The sequence below is a fragment of the Ptychodera flava genome, chromosome 7 (genome assembly GCF_041260155.1).
Source record: "Ptychodera flava strain L36383 chromosome 7, AS_Pfla_20210202, whole genome shotgun sequence".
Classification (NCBI taxonomy): domain Eukaryota; kingdom Metazoa; phylum Hemichordata; class Enteropneusta; family Ptychoderidae; genus Ptychodera; species Ptychodera flava.
In genome coordinates, this window is record NC_091934.1 from 40,428,520 (window position 1) to 40,448,649 (window position 20,130).

The 20,130-nt window shown below is 40.3% G+C and overlaps 1 protein-coding gene and 1 long non-coding RNA gene across 3 annotated transcripts; one reads left to right on the plus strand and one right to left on the minus strand.

The window, feature by feature from the left end:
• Positions 1–73: 73 nt before the first annotated feature.
• On the minus strand, positions 74–7,871 carry LOC139136234 (uncharacterized). The gene is made up of 4 exons (XR_011553162.1): positions 7,714–7,871; positions 1,062–1,196; positions 714–884; positions 74–337 (listed from the first exon to the last, which is right to left on the minus strand). It is a non-coding gene; the product is annotated as an uncharacterized lncRNA (long non-coding RNA).
• A 3,136-nt stretch (positions 7,872–11,007) lies between these two features.
• Positions 11,008–17,744, plus strand: LOC139137548 (uncharacterized). 2 transcript variants are annotated; one of them, XM_070705710.1, is made up of 2 exons: positions 11,008–11,341; positions 12,686–17,744. In XM_070705710.1, the coding sequence occupies exon 2, from the start codon at positions 13,877–13,879 to the stop codon at positions 15,887–15,889; it is 2,013 nt and encodes a 670-aa protein (XP_070561811.1). In that variant the 5' UTR covers positions 11,008–11,341; positions 12,686–13,876; the 3' UTR covers positions 15,890–17,744. Both variants share the same exon structure in this region, with proteins under 2 accessions (XP_070561811.1, XP_070561812.1).
• Positions 17,745–20,130: the final 2,386 nt, after the last annotated feature.

Consider the following 20,130-nt stretch of genomic DNA (forward strand, 5'->3'; position numbering starts at 1 on the left):
CATGTAAACATATGCAAACATCTGTTGCATATACATATACAACAAAATCTGTTGTAAATTCATTATCATACTTTGATATTGTAATACTGTGCAGTGCACTCTCCTGTGTCATCACATATTCTAACCATTACATCAATTAGATAATTTTTAGAAGGATCCCCGGGTACTAAGTACAAAGCCGGGGTCGTAGCACCGGCCCCAACGTGCATAATTTCATATGAGTCGGATGGGATTGTAATATTGTCTCGAATCCACACTTCATAGCTCAAACTGCTGCATATTGGGCTAACACGCCAGCCAGTGCACTCAACGAAGAAGGGTGTCTGCAGAGCGGTCCCTGTAAGCAAAGAGAAAGAGAAACTCTGTCATTCACATAATTATTCTGACAAACCATAATTTATACAACAGGTATTTTTCTTTATTTTATGATGGAAGCAAACATACTCGGTTTGTACCATGCCACCAAGATTCAACAGACACAAAGAGGTCCACAGTGTGGTCAGGAGTGCCTCAAGGTTCAATACTCGGACCAATGTTGTTAGTTCTAACACCACAGTTGCTCCGTTGTTTGCATATAATTCCAAATGTATGAAGACTATCAACCATCTGCTGTTTTTTACAAGACCAAAGAGAAATGAAATTTGGACTCTTTCACTTGTTGCTTTCATTGTGCAAATGTATGCAGTGTCAGTGTGCGAATGGCTCTGTCTTACCTTCCGAGGGCGATATACTACAATTGCCTCCGCTTGGTGGGTACTCTGTTATGAATTGGTACTGTGCACTTATCACATTGCCCTCTGCAGTTTCTATTATAGCAGTCAATACAAAATCCATTGACATAGGTAATGTATTCGCAGCGATTTTTATTCCTACACCCGTTACTCCTGAAATTCAACCGATGAGCGGAAACAGTTTAAATCACGTATTAAAGCTATTACCACCTCACAAATCACAGTTTTTGGTGCATATTTAGTACTAAATCGTTCCTGTTAATTGTCTAGTGTATCCGGAAGTACTGACTACCCACAGGAAGGGAAGACATGGTTGCCGTGGTCACTTACCATTTGGACATATTCAAATTCAGATGGGGCACGCATAACAGTAGCATCCGTGAAAGTGTCCAGTTGGTAATTATCAGGTAGAGCTCTCCTATAGAACGCTATAAGGTATTATCATATACCTTTATTCGCGTGCCTCTGTAAAGATATGGGAGAAAGCGCCCTCAGATCCTTGCATTTTATTTTACGTATCACGCCCCGGCCCGGTGCCCAAATATGGGCAATCGCGTGCATTTCTGAACTACCTCGATTCTGGTTACTACGTACGTTGCTATCCGCAAACACTCCATTCGTACACAAAGCCAGCGCGAGATTAGGAAAACATCTGCTCGCTCAGATCATAGTTGCACGTGGCGACAGTGGAGCAGCGCTGGTGACATCGGCTTCTATTTCTAAATTCTAGTGAAATCTTGTGCATACTAAGTGCGTGCCTGTTCAGTATAAATTACAAGATATTGACATCACGTTTTTGTCCTTCTTACACCTCCATTTCAGCCTGAATCTCTGTTGGTCACGTAATAGTACGCATTTTACTTTGCGAGTTCTAGAATTCTGGAGGTAAACAAATGACGTCATTATGTATGTCAATCCGCGACGGGAAGCGGCCATCGTATTTAGGGAGCCTTCAGTAATTACAGTGGGTGGGCCGGGGGAATTCCGCGCACCTCCCCGATCCTCCTGTCTAAAATGTGACCCTCCCCCTTGTCCGACATCCTAAAACTTGACCCTCCCCCCCAAAAAAAAACATTGCGGTTTTCTCCTTAGGAATGAAATCAGCTAATTTACATAACAGTTCTTTCAATTGTTATGTGAGGGCCAAATTACAGAGTGTTTTTGAAGGGACAGTCGCAATTTATCGCACAAGAATATTTGAAGAGATATGGTATTTCATACATTTGAAGGAGGGTAACAACATTTTGTGCAACTATAAGAAGGCAAGATGTGGCTGATTTAGTGCTTCATCCAAAAATGTCAAATCATAATACATTAAGTCTATCAGGCAAATTATTGACAATTTACCCCACAAAATATGCTATATCTGTATATTATATATGTTTGATAATGTATTTAAATGTACTTTGCTTGAATTGGGAAGTAAAATGTCCATTTGTGTACAAGAAATTGATTTCTGAATTTCATCTAAAAAGTTGGTTCACTATCCATGGTGTCTATGATGAAACTATGAATAGTTTTTCCAATACAAAAATAGGTAAATCTTTGCATTTCTGTAATCTTGATTATTGATATTAATGTTCTTGATTAGACTAGAGTGGTAACAAGTCTATGGTTGTGTAAGAAATTTAATGTTAGAATTTCACCAAAATGTCGATTCACTATGCATGGCGGTCTATGATGAAACTATGAATAATTGTTTTTCAGTACAAAATTAGATAAATCTGTGCATTTATGTACGCTGGATTATTAACATTATTGTTCTTGATTAGACTAGAATGGTTACAAGTCCGTGGTTGTGCAAGAAATTTTATTTTGGAATTTCATCGAAATGTTGATTCACTATACTAAGATTGTTTTTACTAGTATTTTAATCTGTAACTTTTTTTAACTTTTTTTTTAAACTTTCGCTCGGTATGTTCTGCGCCTTAAGGTGTTGATTTTACATGGAAGGCGTTTTTTAAGAAATAGTTATTATTATTATTATTATTATTATTATTATTACAAGTTTAGGGGCTATAAGTATTATATAGAAATCTAATAACAGTTCATTGAAGCTGTGGGAATTCTGAAAAAGAGGTGTCCGAATGCAGGCCCATCGTGGCAGTCGTAAGCGTGCACAAAACAAGGCACAGCGACTGTTGAGAGTCTATAATAATAATAATAATAATAATAATAATAATAATAATAATTTTATTGAGCTCTACGACCCCTTTCGAGGTATGAGAGTACATTTACATCAAAATCTCTAAACAGGAGATAAATACATCGAAAAAAAGTTCTGAAAAAAGACTTTTAAATGTATTTAAAAATAGCACTAGAAGTAGAACAATTACATGCACAAACGGAAAAATACATAAAGCAGAAAAAACTACTTAAACTTGTTCATAATGAGGTTTGCGAATTTCGCTAATTTGAGAGATCATGCAAATTCTTACTTTTGAAGAGATTCTCGAACATGACAGTGTTAGGACGTGTATAGTAATAACTTTTTACATAATTTTTTCTTTCATTATTTAAAGCAGGACATTCTAATATATAATGCATTTCATCACCAATTTTGCCTGAATTACACAAAGTACAATAGTATTAATATTATTTTGGTAACGGTTGGAAATAGGAAGTTTGTGGCTACCACAACGAAATTTAGTGAAATTAATTCTGTCCGTTGCGTTGAGCTTAGATAGGTAGTATTCAGAGATACACTCATTCTTGAAGATACGATAGTTTGTACATAAAGTATTTTTTGGACCTCGCTGTACCAATTTTGAATGCTGATATCTTTCATTCGCAACTCCAAACTGTGTTTCAACCATTTCTCGTTTACATTTTTATAGTCATACCAGATATTAGAAAAACCACACTTGTCAAGAACACTTTTGATTTTTACAATCCAAGGCGACTTATAGCTGTTGTTATCGTGCATGGACTTCAATAATCTAAACATTGAACAAGACAATTTACTCTCTTTGGAAGATATCAAGTGTATCCAAAAGTTAATCATACGTTTTTCAATAATAATATCCATACTGTTTTTTCCCAACTCTCCGTAAACCATACAGTTCGCTGTTCTAGTATTTACCCTTAAAAGATTTTTCAGGTACTTATTATAAAATGTGTTGATTTGTTTTGGATATTGATATGCCAGCAGTGTATTTGCTGCAAATATACATTCACGCATGCGCACTCGTTTGCCAGTGTAGTCTGCCAATATGAGCATGCGCAATTTAGTTCACCTGCGCGTGAATGTGTAGTCTGTACACTACGTCTCGTGCTATAATCTTGTCGTTGAGCTTTGCATGTTGACAGAAACTGGAATTACTGCAGAAAATACTTTTCAGGACATCACAAGTGGGTCCCTAAGGTAACAAGTAGGACGTTTAGGAAATCCTTTCAGAAAGTTCACGCCGCCTGTGGCCATTTTGTGGAGTATAAGTTTTACGTACCTGGAGTGATGGTATACAGTATTTCTACTGTACATATTGCCAGATAATATGCGATGCAATTTTGCGTTTCACGTCGTTCAATCATTCAGATGGAACTGCCAGCCTTCTCCAAACTTTGAAAACAATCAGGGTGACAGACTTTGGAATGCTAACTATTTTACAACAATGACGTTGAAGACATTTGTATTCGAGCTCGGCAACATTTTTTGATTTGAGAACTCTCATCATGGCGGATTCACTGAAACAGTGAGTATAGTATTCAACAACTTTTTCCTATGTCAATGTAGCACTTGTGCAAAAATAAACGAGTCCACAGGCCTTTGGCGAATCAATAAATGCGTTTTTCACCAAGCTGAAAGGTTGAAGGATGCGTCCGTCACTTTCGGACGAGCTAGATAAATGCAGTCAAACGCAGCTGGGCATAGAAATTTGCCATAGTATGACTTTGTTCTGGAGACGACCGGCCGTGTGGTGGAACTTTGCAACAAAGTTTCCATATCTGAACTGACGTACTTGAATGACAGGCACAGGAAACGATGGCCAATAAAAACGCATTCTCGTTGCATTTTGATAATAATGTATCAATCTAAATGACACGGAAATTATGCCTCCTCCCAACAGAAGGGCCATGGTCTATTTTTAGCCCTGCTACAGTATGTCTCAGTGCTGAAAAGGCCATGTTGTTGTCATGTTGTCATGGCGACTTTTAAAAATTTGCATACAAATGTGAGAGTGAAACGGGTTGTTTATAGGTCACAAAACTTTTGAGTCCCACTGTAGTACATTACACCTGTTTCCTTGGGCATTAAAGGTGTGCAAGTATACACATCAAAAGACTAGAAAATTCACTTCATGGGCAGAACCTTGTAAAATAGCCCTTTCTTGTCTGGTTATCGAAAAAAGATACCCCTGATCTAAAATATGCATGGGCTACCAGCCAGTGTCACCGGGCTACCAACTTCAGAATATGGCTGCCCAAGTGGACTACCAGGGAAAAAAAGTTAATTTCCAGCCCTGGGCAATATTAAACATGAAACATTTAACTTGTAATATTCCCCCTTGTCTTGGCCTGCTGGGTTTAAAAAAAATGTTTAAAGGTATACAGGGATCATGTTCAAATTTAGCCATTGCTACCATGGAAAGGGAAGATCTAGCTAATCATCAGAATCATAGAGTTTATGGGGTCACGCCAGGTCACACAAAAAATAATGCACCACTACACGGCCATAATTTTACTTTAGTTAAACAATCAGAAATATATAATTTGCCTTCATTATTCTTCCTTTAAGAAATCAAAATAAATTATTATAAAATGAACATTATTACACGTCGTTAATTATAAATCCATAAAATAAATAAGTACCAGTGAATTATGTTTTAAATAAAACAAAAAAACTGTGTGCTCCTGTTACTGCTTGTGATAAATATTTTGGTACATTTGAATTAATGTCAGGACATAACATTAATTTGAAGGCATAGACTTAATTCGATAAATGCATAATAAGTTAGTAATATACTATATAACACTTATTTGGGATGACTGCATGAAACACAATTAAAAATGCTTGAATTATTTCTGGTCTATGTAAAATTAATTCTAACACACTATTAAAATTAACGGTAAACATAATTTTGACCAAAATGGCCCCAATATACATTATCTTTATTATTCTTTCTAGAATGAAGGCAATTATTATAGAACAAATGTTAAAAGTTGTTACTTAGAAATCCATAAAATAAATAAACAAGCGACCTAGCGGCCGATATAGCTCCGCTGTGTTTATGTAGAGAATAACTATTTTTGACACATGTTGATGAAGAAGGTGGAAATCTTTGATAGCTCAATGCAGTGGCCAGAAATAGAAGATTTCATTGTACTTTGAATATATCACATTGGATCATCTCTAAGAACATGTCAACGAAAGCTATCTGATGAGTAGTGTTTTGGAGAATAAAATTTTCTGACCAAAAATGGCAACAATTGCCCCAAAAAATAAAATTTGCAGATTTCATCATCATTTCAAAAGATCAAATTTAGTTCATCTATAGAAACCTGTATACCAAATTTCAAAGCTGTTGAACAGTACTTTTTGAGAAACACATTTTTTAACAAAAGGGCGATTTTCTGTAGCTTGTAAAACAAGGACGTATTATGCAATCATTATCATTGCAATGGTAACCGCACTGACCAACTTCCACTTGCAAGCTGAAAACTATAGCGTTCGTCTAAAAACTGGCAATTTTTGAATTTAATTATTGACACAGGGGGCGCTCTTCTATAATTCAATCCCAGCATTCTTTGCGTATGCCCCCGTTCATATGCACGACAGTTTTCTCCCTTTATCTATATTCACGATATTTTGTATCAGCGACAAGGTGCATAATAACATTTACTGGCTAATAAAAGAGGTATATTTTATAAAAGGCATGTTATATAATGGTAATTCGTTTCATTTTTGTTTATTTACGAGTACTCGAAAAAAAAACATGGCGGCGCCCATGAAAGAAGGGTACACTTCCGGTTACTCGCATAGTATATTATGAATAAGCGCATGCGTAGTCAGTAAGCCGCTAGCGCGACTAATAATGTTTTTGATTAAACTAGAGTGGTTATAAGTCCATGGTTGTGCAAGAAATTTGATTTTGGAAATTTCACTGAAAAGTACATGGTAGTCTATGAGAGAACTATGCACAATTTTTTCCAATATAAAACTGACAACATATTTGTATTTATGTTCATTTGATAATTGATATACACTTTTCCACCTGTTGCATATGTTTTTGTCGCTCTTCTTTTATCAGTTTTAACTGTTCAAGGTGTTTATTGTAGGATACCACTGCATCTTCTTTGCTTATGAAACTTGTGGATAATGTGTACGTATTTTGTTGGTGATTTCCCATTCAGGAAATATCACACAGACAATCAAAGTTTTGGCCATAAAATCAGCTTCTGTCAAAAGTGACCCTCCCCACAATATAGGTTTATAAAGAGTGACCCTCCCCCCAATTCCCCCGGCCCACCCAGCCCCTGTAATTACTGAAGGCTCCCTTATGAAAAACTGACACAAATGGCGATTAATTTTTGATATCGCACTCATTTTTATCTCCTAAACAATGTTGAATATCATGTAAACTACATATTTATTAATCTTTACGGCCCTGATACAGCTTTTGCGGCCTGAGGCCGTACGGTCGAAGGGCCCGAGCGTGCGAGGGCCCGTACGCCGTACGACCAAGGGCCGCAAAAGCCGTATCAGGGCCGTAAAGGTTTTATTATATACCTTATGGAATGTTATCTTATACCTACATTCACGTGCCTGTGTAAAGCTATGGGTAAAAGCGCCCTCAGATCCGTGCATTTTTTTACATATCACGCCCCGGCCCGGTGCCCAAATATGGGCAATCGCGTGCATTTCTGAACTATCTCGATTCTGGTTCCGCCGTACGACCTCGGGCCGCAAAAGCCGTATCAGGGCCATAGAGATTATTAACGCCCGGTAAACTATTCTATATTAGGCGTATTAATATTTACTTACCAGTTTCTGTCTTTTCTTGGAGGTTGTCAATTTTACCATTCGATGATGATAATGTCCACCTGTAAGATGGACTTTCATCTCCCTTGCAATCCAAACAACTAATGTAGACTAAAAGTGGCGCGGACAGAACAACCTTGGGACCACAGTTTGAAACACAGCTGCAGGGTCAAAAAAAGGGTAGGTATATGAGCAGTATTTCCGAGGTAAACCATAGTAATACTCAAGTAAGAATGATGTATACAAATGTAGACATCTTGTCGAATTCGTTTCTGTACGTTCAAGACAACGACATTGTAAGTAAGCAAGTCAAATATGGGAATAATCACGATCGCAGGGACTCTGGAAATAATTGCAAAGAAGTAATACCTACTGTAAAAACATCAAATAGCTATTAATTAGGCCAGGAAGAAAAAATAAATTGTTCATCGGAATCGCCGCTTCTACTTTGGCATATTTGGACAATTTTTTTTTTTGATCGCGGCAAATTCTTACTTCCGCATTACAAATATTTTTAGTACTGCCGCTGGTGGCGCCCTACACTTTGTCGGGTTTTCACGGGCATAGGATTTTGAATGAGACTTCCGACGTGTTTGGACTTAGTTGACCGCCAACACTTTGTTGTGACGTCTGAATTTGGCGAATCACGACGCAAAGTGGGTCGATTTGGCCAGAAATTTCCTCGTTTTGTAAAGGTTAGTACATGTCACATCATGAGTATTAATTTGATCGCCAACATTCGACGTGATGGCCAACTGTTAGTTCCAAAGAGGATATTCAGTGTTTGTCCTGATATTACGTTCGGCGATTTGTTCAACAAGATCGTGACAGCAGATGGACGGTGCATCCGATTGAATGAAAATTGCATCAAAAGTATAAAAAATTACGGCAATGACAAAACACATGGTTGAGTAGATGTTAAAGTACGATCTGAATGATGACTATATAACTTCACTCCGATCACAGTACAGTGTTGTTAGACCATTGTGTAAAATGTGTAGAGACAGTGGTAAAGAGGCCAAAACATGGGGCCAAAGTAAAAAGAAAAAACTTTGAAAAACATTTCAGTTTTATTCTGAGGGAATGTTGAAATACTCAGAATATGTTGTGCAAACACTAACTGTGAATGTAATGGCCTATGTTATTGTTGGGAAATATAGTATTGAATTCAGTTACCAGTATCAGTGTTTCTTGTCTGAGATATTTCTCGTAAAAAGGGAAAAAATTATCTTGCCTTGTCTGCATCTGTGCAAAAATGCCAGAGAACCCCGTTTACCTTCGGCCTAAAAAAAAATAAAAAAAAATTTTCGCTCGCCGCTCCTGGAACTTGGTCCAAAAAATCCGATGAACAAGATTTTTTTTCTCTGGCCTAACGTGAAGTTTTCTTTGCAGGTCACTGCTAGTAAAACAATTGTATTTCGATCAATGACCTAGCACACGGAGGGACGGTGCCTAACTGTACTGTGTCACGTGTGTATCAAAATCATGCCTTATGTTAGACTCAGAAATGTTCATGTTCTTGAAATGTAAGACTGAAACATATCTCTTCAGTTTCTGGATGCCCCATCCTATTAATATTCCATATCACATCGTTATAAACTAACTGACCTCTCTCTCTCTCTCTCTCTCCTCTCTCTCTCTCTCTCTCTCTCTCTCTCTCTCTTACCGTATTTCCAGGTCTAATTCAGGCATTGCTGCATTAAACAATGAGAAGAGATATATATATTTATGAGTGACGCGCTAACGCAACTTGGCAGCGGAGTCTCTCAAAGACCTTAACTATGAAAAACAATGCTTAAAATAAAGACCTTGGGCCTACTATTGGATAGGTGTTTGTGTGAAATGATTTTTACACGATATGTTTACATCTTGCTCCATTACATCATGCCTTGATGACAAAAAAGATCTTGTTCGACTGAAAATACAATATGTAGCCACCCTGCTGCTATAAGTATAACGCAGGACATAGTACTTACAACACATGGACTGCATTTCGTAAACTTTGGGAATCTCCTGGTTAAGAAACATGACGTCATTCCACGTTATCAAGTTTCCTTGTTCTCTATCAACGCCCAGTGAACAGTCAGCCATCTTTTTTATCGTAGAACTCTTGTAGATTACATAGTTCCATACATTAAATTCACTTAGAATAAAATGGCCGCCTTGACTGTCAGGCTGTATGTGAGCAAAGCTATCCTGTCTTTTACCGATGATTAGCGACCCTTCACCAGAAAATGTTAGATTAGGATAGAAACGCCATTTCGTCAGTCTTGTTTCACCTCCGACCAATAACTTCAAGTTACCCGTCACCTGAAAATACTTCATGCAAAAATGTTGCCATTGTGTATCGAATGGTAGTTCAAGAGAGGGCACGCGTTTGCCCTTCATCCAAATTTCAAATGGTGTTGTAACATATAACTCTTCTTCTGATCTTAGTGACATGTACGAGAAAATCGTTGCATCCGATCTATCGAGTCTCTTCAACCAAAAACACACAGTCATATTGAAAATGAATTCGTTTTGCAACTGAAAATTTGCGATTCCGAAATCGTTCTCCCAAAATTCGACTTGTTTTGTTGATTTTGGGGTTTCGACTGAGTATTCTGAAAGGAAAGAAGAAATGTGTGCAACTATGATATCACGTCCATTATAGTGGGCTGCCGTGGAACAATCAGGAATTGTTAGCACACGGGAAAAGAAGGGAAGGATTCGGGTTTTGGACAGAACTAGTCTACCACCACGAAGTGAAATGAAAATTACGTCAAAGAGCAAAAGCATACAGTTTGCCAGGAGAGCGATAGTGACGGACGTTAGGAACGCATTCACTTATTTGAGTTTTGAAACACGATTTATCTGTGACGGTATTTGCATAGGGTACAGCAGTCAGTCCCCTGGAGTGGGGGGATTATTTTGCAACGGTTAACTTTATTTGATTTTATCAATTTTGACTGTGATATTCAGAGAAAGATTTCAACTCCAAACCCTCTGACTGCTTTTATTACCATAAGTCCATATCTCCTCTCAAATGTGTGTATACATCACTGTAGTTGCTCCGCAAACATTGCCAACTGGCTAATCCGCTGACCGTATCAGCGGATTAATTGATTAAGTCAACACCAAAGCCGTCACACACGTAGTAAAAATTTACTACGTATGTGAGGGCTTTGGTGTTGACTTAATCAATTAATCCGCTGATACGGACAGCGGATTATATCAGCGGATTAATTGATTAAGTCAACACCAAAGCCGTCACACACGTAGTAAAAATTTACTACGTATGTGAGGCTTTGGCCTTATTCAAAGCCGCATCACGCAGCGATATTACTACGCTGTATGTAAATTAAGGGGGTATAAATAGGAGACATACCATACGGACTATCTCCTTCATTGCAACACGGCGAAGACAACAGCACCCGACACCATGGCTTCGTCTCAACCGGCACCGGCCACGGCACCCGCTACGACACCCGCCACGGCTGGTCATACGTTTGTTGCAGCGCATACCAACCAAGCAAGTCGCCAACCCCGGGATATTCTTCCAGGCCCGAGCACTTCGGGGGAGCAACGGCTGCCAGCTATAGCCACCAATGATGCACAGGGAACACCACCTGGTGAAAATAAAGGCTCGCAGGTACGTCCGGGCCATTGAATTTATTTGTTCAGCCAGGCCTTCAGACTCTGTGTAGGGCGTTTAGACCGTGTATAATTCTCGTCATTTATTGGTTTCTTACCAGTTGTGATAGTGCATAATTCTCACATGTCTGTTAGGCCTCGGCCACCACTATAGGCATTCTGGCGTATCGTGCACCTGATATGGTCCCGTTAGTGGTAGTTGGCAGGTTGTGTTTGTTTTTTAGAATTAGATTTATCTAACTTCGCCACGTGGATTTCGCTACTTGCTATTACAGTGCAGGTCTCCACCTGTCCAGTACGCCAGCGACGGCACAAATCTGTCAGCTCGGCTTGCTTACATTCTGAATTTGCATGCTTGTTACGCGCACCTGGTGTACTATGTGCCGTGGCCGTGTCATGGTCACGGCAAGTCCACTATAGCGCTATACGATAGTCTGTTACCAGTATCTCTCTTTGTTGTTTTGTTTTAAAATAATAAGGCCAGGCAGTTAATCCGCTGTAGGGTTACTGCGAGGGTGCCATGATTCACAGAGTGCCGGGTAGTCAATCCGCTGAGGATTACTGCGAGGGTGCTATGATTTACTGGGTGCCGGGCAGTCAATCCGCTGAAGGGTTACTGCGAGGGTGCCATGATTTACAGCGTGCCGGGCAGTCAATCCACTGAGGATTACTGCGAGGGTGCCATGATTCACAGAGTGCCGGGTAGTCAATCCGCTGAGGGTTACTGCGAGGGTACTATGATTTACTGGGTGCCGGGCAGTCAATCCGCTAAGGGTTACTGCGAGGGTGCCATGTTTACAGAGTGCCGGGCAGTCAATCCGCCGAGGGTTACTGCGAGGGTGCTATTATTCACAGATGGCCGGGCAGTTAATCCGCTGAAGGGTTGCTGCGAGGGCGCCAGGAATTACAAGGGTTCGGCTTGGGTTCAGCCCAAAGGTTACTGTGGGGCCTAATAATAATAATATAAAAAAAAAAAAAATAATAATAATAATATATATAAATAAAAAAAATAAAAAATGAACAATAACTAAAATAAGAGGCCAAAAAACGATTTTGTAGTAAATTTACAAAATTCAAAAAAAAAAAAAAACAAAAAAACAAAAAAACTATTACTATCAAAAAAAGAGATCTCGAGACCAAAAAAAAAAAAAGTGCTTCTGTCTTAGATTTACGGCCCGGGCCCCTAGCCAGGCAGTCAACCCGTTAAGGTTCACTGTGAGCGTATGCATAATTTGAGATACAATGGTAAGATGTATACCTGTATGTTTTACATTCTGGTGGTGTGCGAGTAACAAAGGGAAGAGTTTATATGTGACTATCTTTGTTTGGACCGTATCCACAGGTGGATGAGATTGCTGCTCTGAAGAAGCAGATAAAAAAACTGCAGGACATGGCCGAGTCGGCATCCGTTGAAGACGCTCTTGCTAAAGTAATGGAGTTGGCTCATACACCGGTTCTTACCACGAGACTACAGCTAATAAGCGCCCTCCGAGCGTTAGTGGACAGAGCAACCATCGCAGCCCACCCCAAACTTCCCAGGTTTCGCGCAGTCTTGGCGCAATTCGAGGCTAACGACTTCGGAGAAGAGGCGGGACGCCTATTGGTTCTACTCCTAGGCAACAAGGAAGAAGAAGAAATAGCAGCTAAAGTATCGAAATTTATGAGACACACAAACCACACTTACAAAAAATTTGCTGACGTCAGATATGCACCTTATGCCCGCAAAAAAAAGACTCTCGACGAAATAAAGTGTTTTACATGTCACGAGCTTGGGCATATGGCCCGGTCATGTCCAAAAAAGAAAATCTAGTGTGCTTGCCGAATTCGGATTAATGTGTGGTAAATTATTACGCACGTGTACGCACATTCCTTGTTCTTTGAAGTTCAAGATAATAAAATAAGTTCTTTTTCTTTTTCATTTGCAAATAATACAACTTGTATTGTGTTCTATGGCGTGATTGGACGAGTTGTGGTTGCGTGTTGGAACATTCATATTCCGGGAGACCAATCTGAGGTTGAATTTCCCCTCTTGTCACAAACTTTGAAATGTATCATCAGAAAAGTTAGTCCCTCATACCTCTCCCAAAGTCCGAAATCCATATAGAGACAACGCACATGTTCCCCTTGCCATTACCAAATCCCGGTCCCACTCGAAGTGGACATCCTCATAGTAGAATGTGTAGTTTCGGACACTGACCTCGTTCACAGCTCTCCCTATAAGTACACTTACCCTTTAGGCAGGGAGGGTCCATAGCACCCTTTTGCATTCTTATGCAGCCTCGGTTTCCGAGGTCCTGTCTAGGGGTACCCTCAAAAGTTTACAGGTTGTAAGACTCAATTTGTGAAAGCTTTCCCCCTTTTCTTCACTTTCGCAGCAAGTACCGTTAAGCTGGGAAAAACTCACCAGGGGACGTCTCCTGTCAGGACTACGACAACGTGGGTGACTTTTGAGGGTGCCCCTCGACAGGGCCCCACTGAATGCTGTCCTAGTATCCAGGATGTAGTCACGGGGAAACAAAAAGCCTCCCCATCGATGCTTGCCTTGCGTAACCCGGACGAGTTTACAGCAGGGGAGATACATAAGCACAGAGACGCCTGGTCATCAATCGCAAGAGCCGCAGATAATTTCGAGCAAATTATGGAGTGGGTAAATGATGGTGTAAGCATATCTCAACACTTCCAACCATACCGAGGCACTTTCAAAGGCACAGCGTACGATAGTCCCACGCCACCAAGTAAAGTCTTTACAAATAACCCAACTTGCCGAGATTTTGTTGACTTTATATCAAAGACTATCACAGATAGATTGCAAACTGGAGCAATTTCAACCGCCGGGCGGGTCGGTATAGACCCACCACCATTTATTGTAATGCCGATTACAATCGAGCCAAACAAACCTCGAATGTGCATAGATATGCGATATCTCAATCTTTGGATCACCGATATTCCATTTCGACTGGATAAGTTGGTAGAGGTTACCCGATATTTAAAGCAGGATGATCACCACTATAAATGCGACGACAAAAGTGGCTATGATCATGTTTTGGTCAGGGTTGATGATCGAAAATATTGTGGTTTTCAATGGGCGGGCCACTGGTATATTAATAATACACTGCCGTTTGGATGGAAGTTATCCGCATATGTGTATCATACTTTGGGGTATACCATAACTAGTTATGCTCGAATGTTGGGGGTCCCGTGCTTACAATACATCGACGATAGACACGGGGGCCCGTTGAGAATGACCAAGACTGGACGTGAAAATCACAACGAGTGGAGCAACCTTGAACTGGCGGAAGCGGGCGCCTACATCCTCCTAAAACTGTGCATAAATGCCGGCTATTTTATAGCACTGAGTAAAAGCGTTCTCAAGCCGACGAGGTCGCTAGTTCTCCTAGGTTTGATTGTCGATTCGGTCAAAATGACATTCGCGATACCACCGCAGAAAAAGATCAGGTTTTTGCAAATACTGGAAGACGCAATTCAGCGACCTATGCTACCTGTCACCGTAGTGCAGAAAATCATGGGAAAATGCATATCTTTCTCATTAGCCATCCCTTGTGCTCGGCTATACATCAGACGGATGGCAGAGGCGGTTTCAAAGGCACAAAAGAGTGCGAATTATATCATCAAAATACGTGGCCCCTTGAAGGCGGAGTTGGACGAGTGGCGGACCCTTCTTAACAACACAGGCCCGTTCCCCTGGCTAGATGAAAAACATGGGTCACTGGAGGCCTATACTGACGCGAGTTCATATAAATGGGGTGCCATATTTCGACCAAATTCATCACAATCAGTTTCAATCGGTGATAGCTGGGAAGAAGAATGGAGGGACAGACCGATCATTGAAAAAGAAACAGAAGCCCTCACTCGCGCATTGGTAGCACTAAAATCCCATGTCAAAAACTCGCGTCTTGATGTCTTTTCGGACTCGGCGACACTGATGCATGCCTGGAACGCGGGCTACCCCGGCTCGAAATCTTTCCGTTTAAATGAGCTCCTCAAAGGCATCTTCCATTTATGTGTGCAAAACAACGTACGACTAAAAATCATCCATGTCAGATCCAAACAAAATCTCGCGGATGCCCCTTCGAGAAAACTCACGATGTCAGATGCCAAAATATCGGACAAAGTATGGCGCAGGTTAGAGTACGAGTTCGGACCTCACTCCGTAGATGCTATGGCCACTCTTTCAAACACGAAAGTGGAGAAATTTGTCGCCCCTTTTCCTCAAGACCGCAGTGTCGGTACTAATTTCTTCCACCACAATTTTCATCCCGAGGACAGGGCGTACATATATCCGCCATTCTCTTGTACTCATGCCGTCATTAAACATGTGATCCAGGAGCGCATTAACTCGACAGTCATCATATCCAAACCTTCAAATTATCCGCCATACTGGCCTGTTGTCAAACAGGTAGCAGAGAGGGTGGTCAAACTGGCAGACAAGGGGGACATTGGGGTTATCCTGGCACCCTCACGCGATGGATACACGCCCTGCGAAACACCGTGCGAGTTGTACATAGCTAGTTTCAATTTTTTATAAGACAGCAATCCCAACTGTGCACAACAATGAACTCCTATCGAAGGTTTTCAACAATCTCACTATCCTCATCAACAGGTGTGCTGGATGTGCGGAACACATAATGACGACATGACCAACTGCAAAGTTTGCAAAACAAAACTGTTATCGGGACCAGAACTACAGAAGACAGATCACTTAATTAGCAGCGAACCTGACGTTTCTGCCATTGACCAGCGGCTGGAAGAAGTTTTAGGCAACCGTTCGGCTCATGAGATTCAGAAAGATCGTCTGGTGCAGCAATTTGAAGTTTTCTTAGTCAACCTTAGCAAACCCAAAAGTGTGATCGCGGCCTCAACCCATGATGTTTTACGGTTTTTAGTATATAAAGACAGAGACGCAAAAACTCAAGTACACACCGTCACTTGCCCATACTTAGGTCGCCAAGGGTGCCATCGGTGTGCATGCCCGAAAAGACTTCGGGTTAGCACGGTGAAGAACATAGTTTCGAAATTAAAAACTTTCTACCAATCGCTGTCATGCACTCCCGCTTGTATGGTCTCAAATCCTGTCGAATCGACCTTAATTGACAGGTACGTTAAGAAACTCGCTGAGGAACAAGCAAAAGCGCTAATATCACCAAAACAAGCAAAGCCTCTCTTCATTGATAAAATAAGACTAATTTGTCAGCACATTATTCATAAAATGGAAGCCGTTCAGTCTCCGAGTTTAATGTATATATTAGCCAGGGACATGGCTTTTCTTAAGCTTCTAATCTTCTCAGGAGACAGAGCTCACGATCTTGGTTTTGTCAAAACTCAAGAAATTATGCGGTTTCCCGACAATTCTGGCCTCCTTTTCAACCATACATTTGGGAAAACACTAAGAGGTTCAGGTACAAATTTATTTGCAGTTAAGAGATGTGACGATTTACTTATGTGCCCTGTGAATACGTTGGAAGAATACATCAAACTCTCAGGAAAACTTGACATCGACCTCACAACAGGCTATCTTTTTCGTCCTACTAGCCCACGTGGAGAAGTCGAAATGAAACCGCTATCCTCTCAGTTAATTTACAGCAGATTAAAATCATATTTGCAAGAAGTAGGCAGTGATGCTGGAGAAACGCCACACGGATGCAGAAGCGCATGCGCGATTTCCCTTGCAATGACTGGGACAGACTTAAAATCACTCATGACCCACGTGGGCTGGAGGGCGGAAGAGACAGCAAGATATTACATGCAACTATCAAAAGTAATGCAGCCAGCAGCTCCGGCGGATAGACTGGCACAGCTTGTAGAAACCCCTAATTTCAATGTAAACGCCTATCGAAAAATGGATGAACTCACTGGATTCACCAGGGCGTTTGAAAGAGATGATATACTCTAAATTATGACACACATATAGCAGGATAGGGGATGGGTGAACGATTATAAGACTTTGCTGAAAGTTACTCACAGGTTAAACACCCGACTCGTGCATTAGTTATGCAGATATTGGCGAATGGAGAATTTTACTGGTGTCAATAATCAGTATGTCGGTGTATATGATAATGCTTTAATAACGAAATGAATAAAATAAATGTGCTGCATAAATATTCTGGTTTGGGCTTAGAAGATTTGAGTGATTGGGGTATGGGTGGTATGGTGACGTATGTGGTGAGAGTAAGGGAAAGGCGACTGACTATAGGTAGCCGACCAGGACTCCAGCCCAATCCTATAACAATAGGCTATACCCATGAGCGAAGTGATACGGCTTTAAATATTAAGTTATTCAAAGCCGCATCACGCAGCGATATTACTACGCTGTATGTAAATTAAGGGGGTATAAATAGGAGACATACCATACGGACTATCTCCTTCATTGCAACACGGCGAAGACGACACAACAAGAGAACATGAGAGAGAGAGAGAGAGAGAACATGAGAGAGAGAAGAGATAGAGAGAGGGGAGAGAGAGAGAGAGAAGAGAGAGAGAGAGAGAGAGAGAGAGAGAGAGAGAGAGAGAGAGAGAGAGAGAAACAAGGAGTTGAAGGGCTCTTATGGAACGGAATAAAAGTTCGGATCCCGCCCACCCCACCCTAGCCGAGTTTTGGATAGCTTCGCCACGGTTTAGCCGACCAGGACTCAAGCCCAATCCTATAACAATAGGCTATACCCATGAGCGAAGTGATACGGCTTTAAATATTAAGTTGTTGACTTAATCAATTAATCCGCTGATACGGACAGCTGATTAGCAAGTTGGCAATGTTTGTTGAGCAATTACAGTGGAATGTACATAGGTTGGAGAGAAGATAAGGACTTGTAGTAATAAAGAAAGCAGTCAGACGGTTTGGATCTGACATCCTTATTTTGAATCTCACAGTCAAAATTATTAAATCAAATAAGGTAAACCGTTGCACAAAAAACCCTCCCTCCCCACCATAGGGGACTGATTTCCTTCCCCTGTGACAAAACTGACCTTTGAAATATAATACGATTGGAACTAATTTCGGACAATAGGATATTGCAGTATTGTTAGTTTCATCAGCAGATTTTAAGCTCATCTGCTTTTCTTTTTTTGGCAATTCACTTGTTTTTATGAATAATTTGTAATATTGTAACTTTGAGCTGTAGGGTACCTGATACGTTTGATAAATTTGAACAATTAAACGATCTAAGATAGATTCATATCACCTTTCTATACGGGTTGAATTCCATGTTTTTTTTCAAACACATTCAACGTATACAAACTATCCCTACAAGACTTGTCACTCATTTTAAACTTATTCTTGCAACTCTGTAACCTATATATCACTCCAATTTTTTCTCACCGTTATTAGAAACTCGTTTTGCAACGAGTGATATATAAAATACTTTTCTTTTAAGTTCCCACATAAGCCTAAGCCTTCTCCGAGTATATTTTGGACGTGATAATATATATATATATATATATATATATATATATATATATATATATATATATATATATATATATATATATATATATATATATATATATATATAATCGGTAATTAAAGGTCACGTGATTAGATGAAAGTTCGACTGAAGCGATGTGACATTAAGAAATATATTAATGGAAATTTAAGTGAGTGTCATCATAATTCGCAATTTACTTGATCGCATGATATTTATAATTATTGATTAAGAAACCTACCCATGCAATAAGGCATTCGCGGCATCCACTGTGACCCGGTGCATCGTAGAGTTTTCGGTCCCAGCAAGGTGTAATTTCCAGTGCATGCGTACGTTACCCTGGACCCTTCTGTGTTAGGAAAGTCAGGCTGCTTGATCTGTATCCCCATTGATGGTGATACAGGACCAGGGCAGAAGTCTAGGGAGAGACATCAATTTTTTAGAGGCAATATTTGAACGTGACAGGTAAAATTTGAACGTGTCGGCTATCGTGCTTTCAGTAAGGATGAATATCATGAAATTGCCACCGGAAAAAGTAATATTTTCGAAACAAATTCGGTTATAAGGAACAATGTAACGCATTTAGTTACCTGCTTTGCCAACACTTTTGGTCAAAACATAATTTCAAGGAATTACGTTCGTACAAGATCAAGTTAAGTTTGCTTTTTCGAAGGTGATCTTTTTTTGAAAATAAAAAGTGTTAGTTGGGTTTTTCTTTTTTTCTCCCTTCTTTCCTTAAGTTTATTTTTTATTTATCTATTTATTATTCGTTCATCATACATTCACTCATCTCTCTCTCTCTCTCCCTCTCTCTCTCTCTCTCTCTCTCTCTCTCTCTCTCTCTCTCTCTCTCTCTCTCTCTCTCTCTCTCTCTCTCTCTCTCTCTCTGAGCTCCATAAAGAGAAGTATTCATACAAAAGCACTTGATATACATTTTATATGGTATGCCTGATGTTGCCGACAGGCAACAGGCAGTACCCACCTATTGCTTCACAAAATAAGACGTAACAAATCCCGCAAGAGTTGTTGACGGCAAGTCCTCGAAAGGAAACCGACTGTTGGGCTGTGAAGGTAAGAATTGGGTCAATTTTTCCTCCCCGTCCGATGGAAATCTGGTCACCAGATTGAAATACCCAGAGTTTCTGCCATGCATCTCCTGAAAGAATGTCCGGGGTTTCTTCCGATGCAATTGGTTGGTGACCTCCTGATTCGCGCACTGAAGTAGTGAGTCCAAAGGTGATACTATACAGTGTTTCTAAACTTGTTCCAAAATAGATGTCAAAGCCACACCCGCATTTGCAGATTAACTGGAGTTGAAAAATCGGTGGCTGGGTCGCGGATTGTGACTGGG

Bases quoted from the DNA above. Each gene is read 5' to 3' on its own strand.
- LOC139137548 (XM_070705710.1), top strand. From the start codon at position 13,877: ATGCTTGCCTTGCGTAACCCGGACGAGTTTACAGCAGGGGAGATACAT.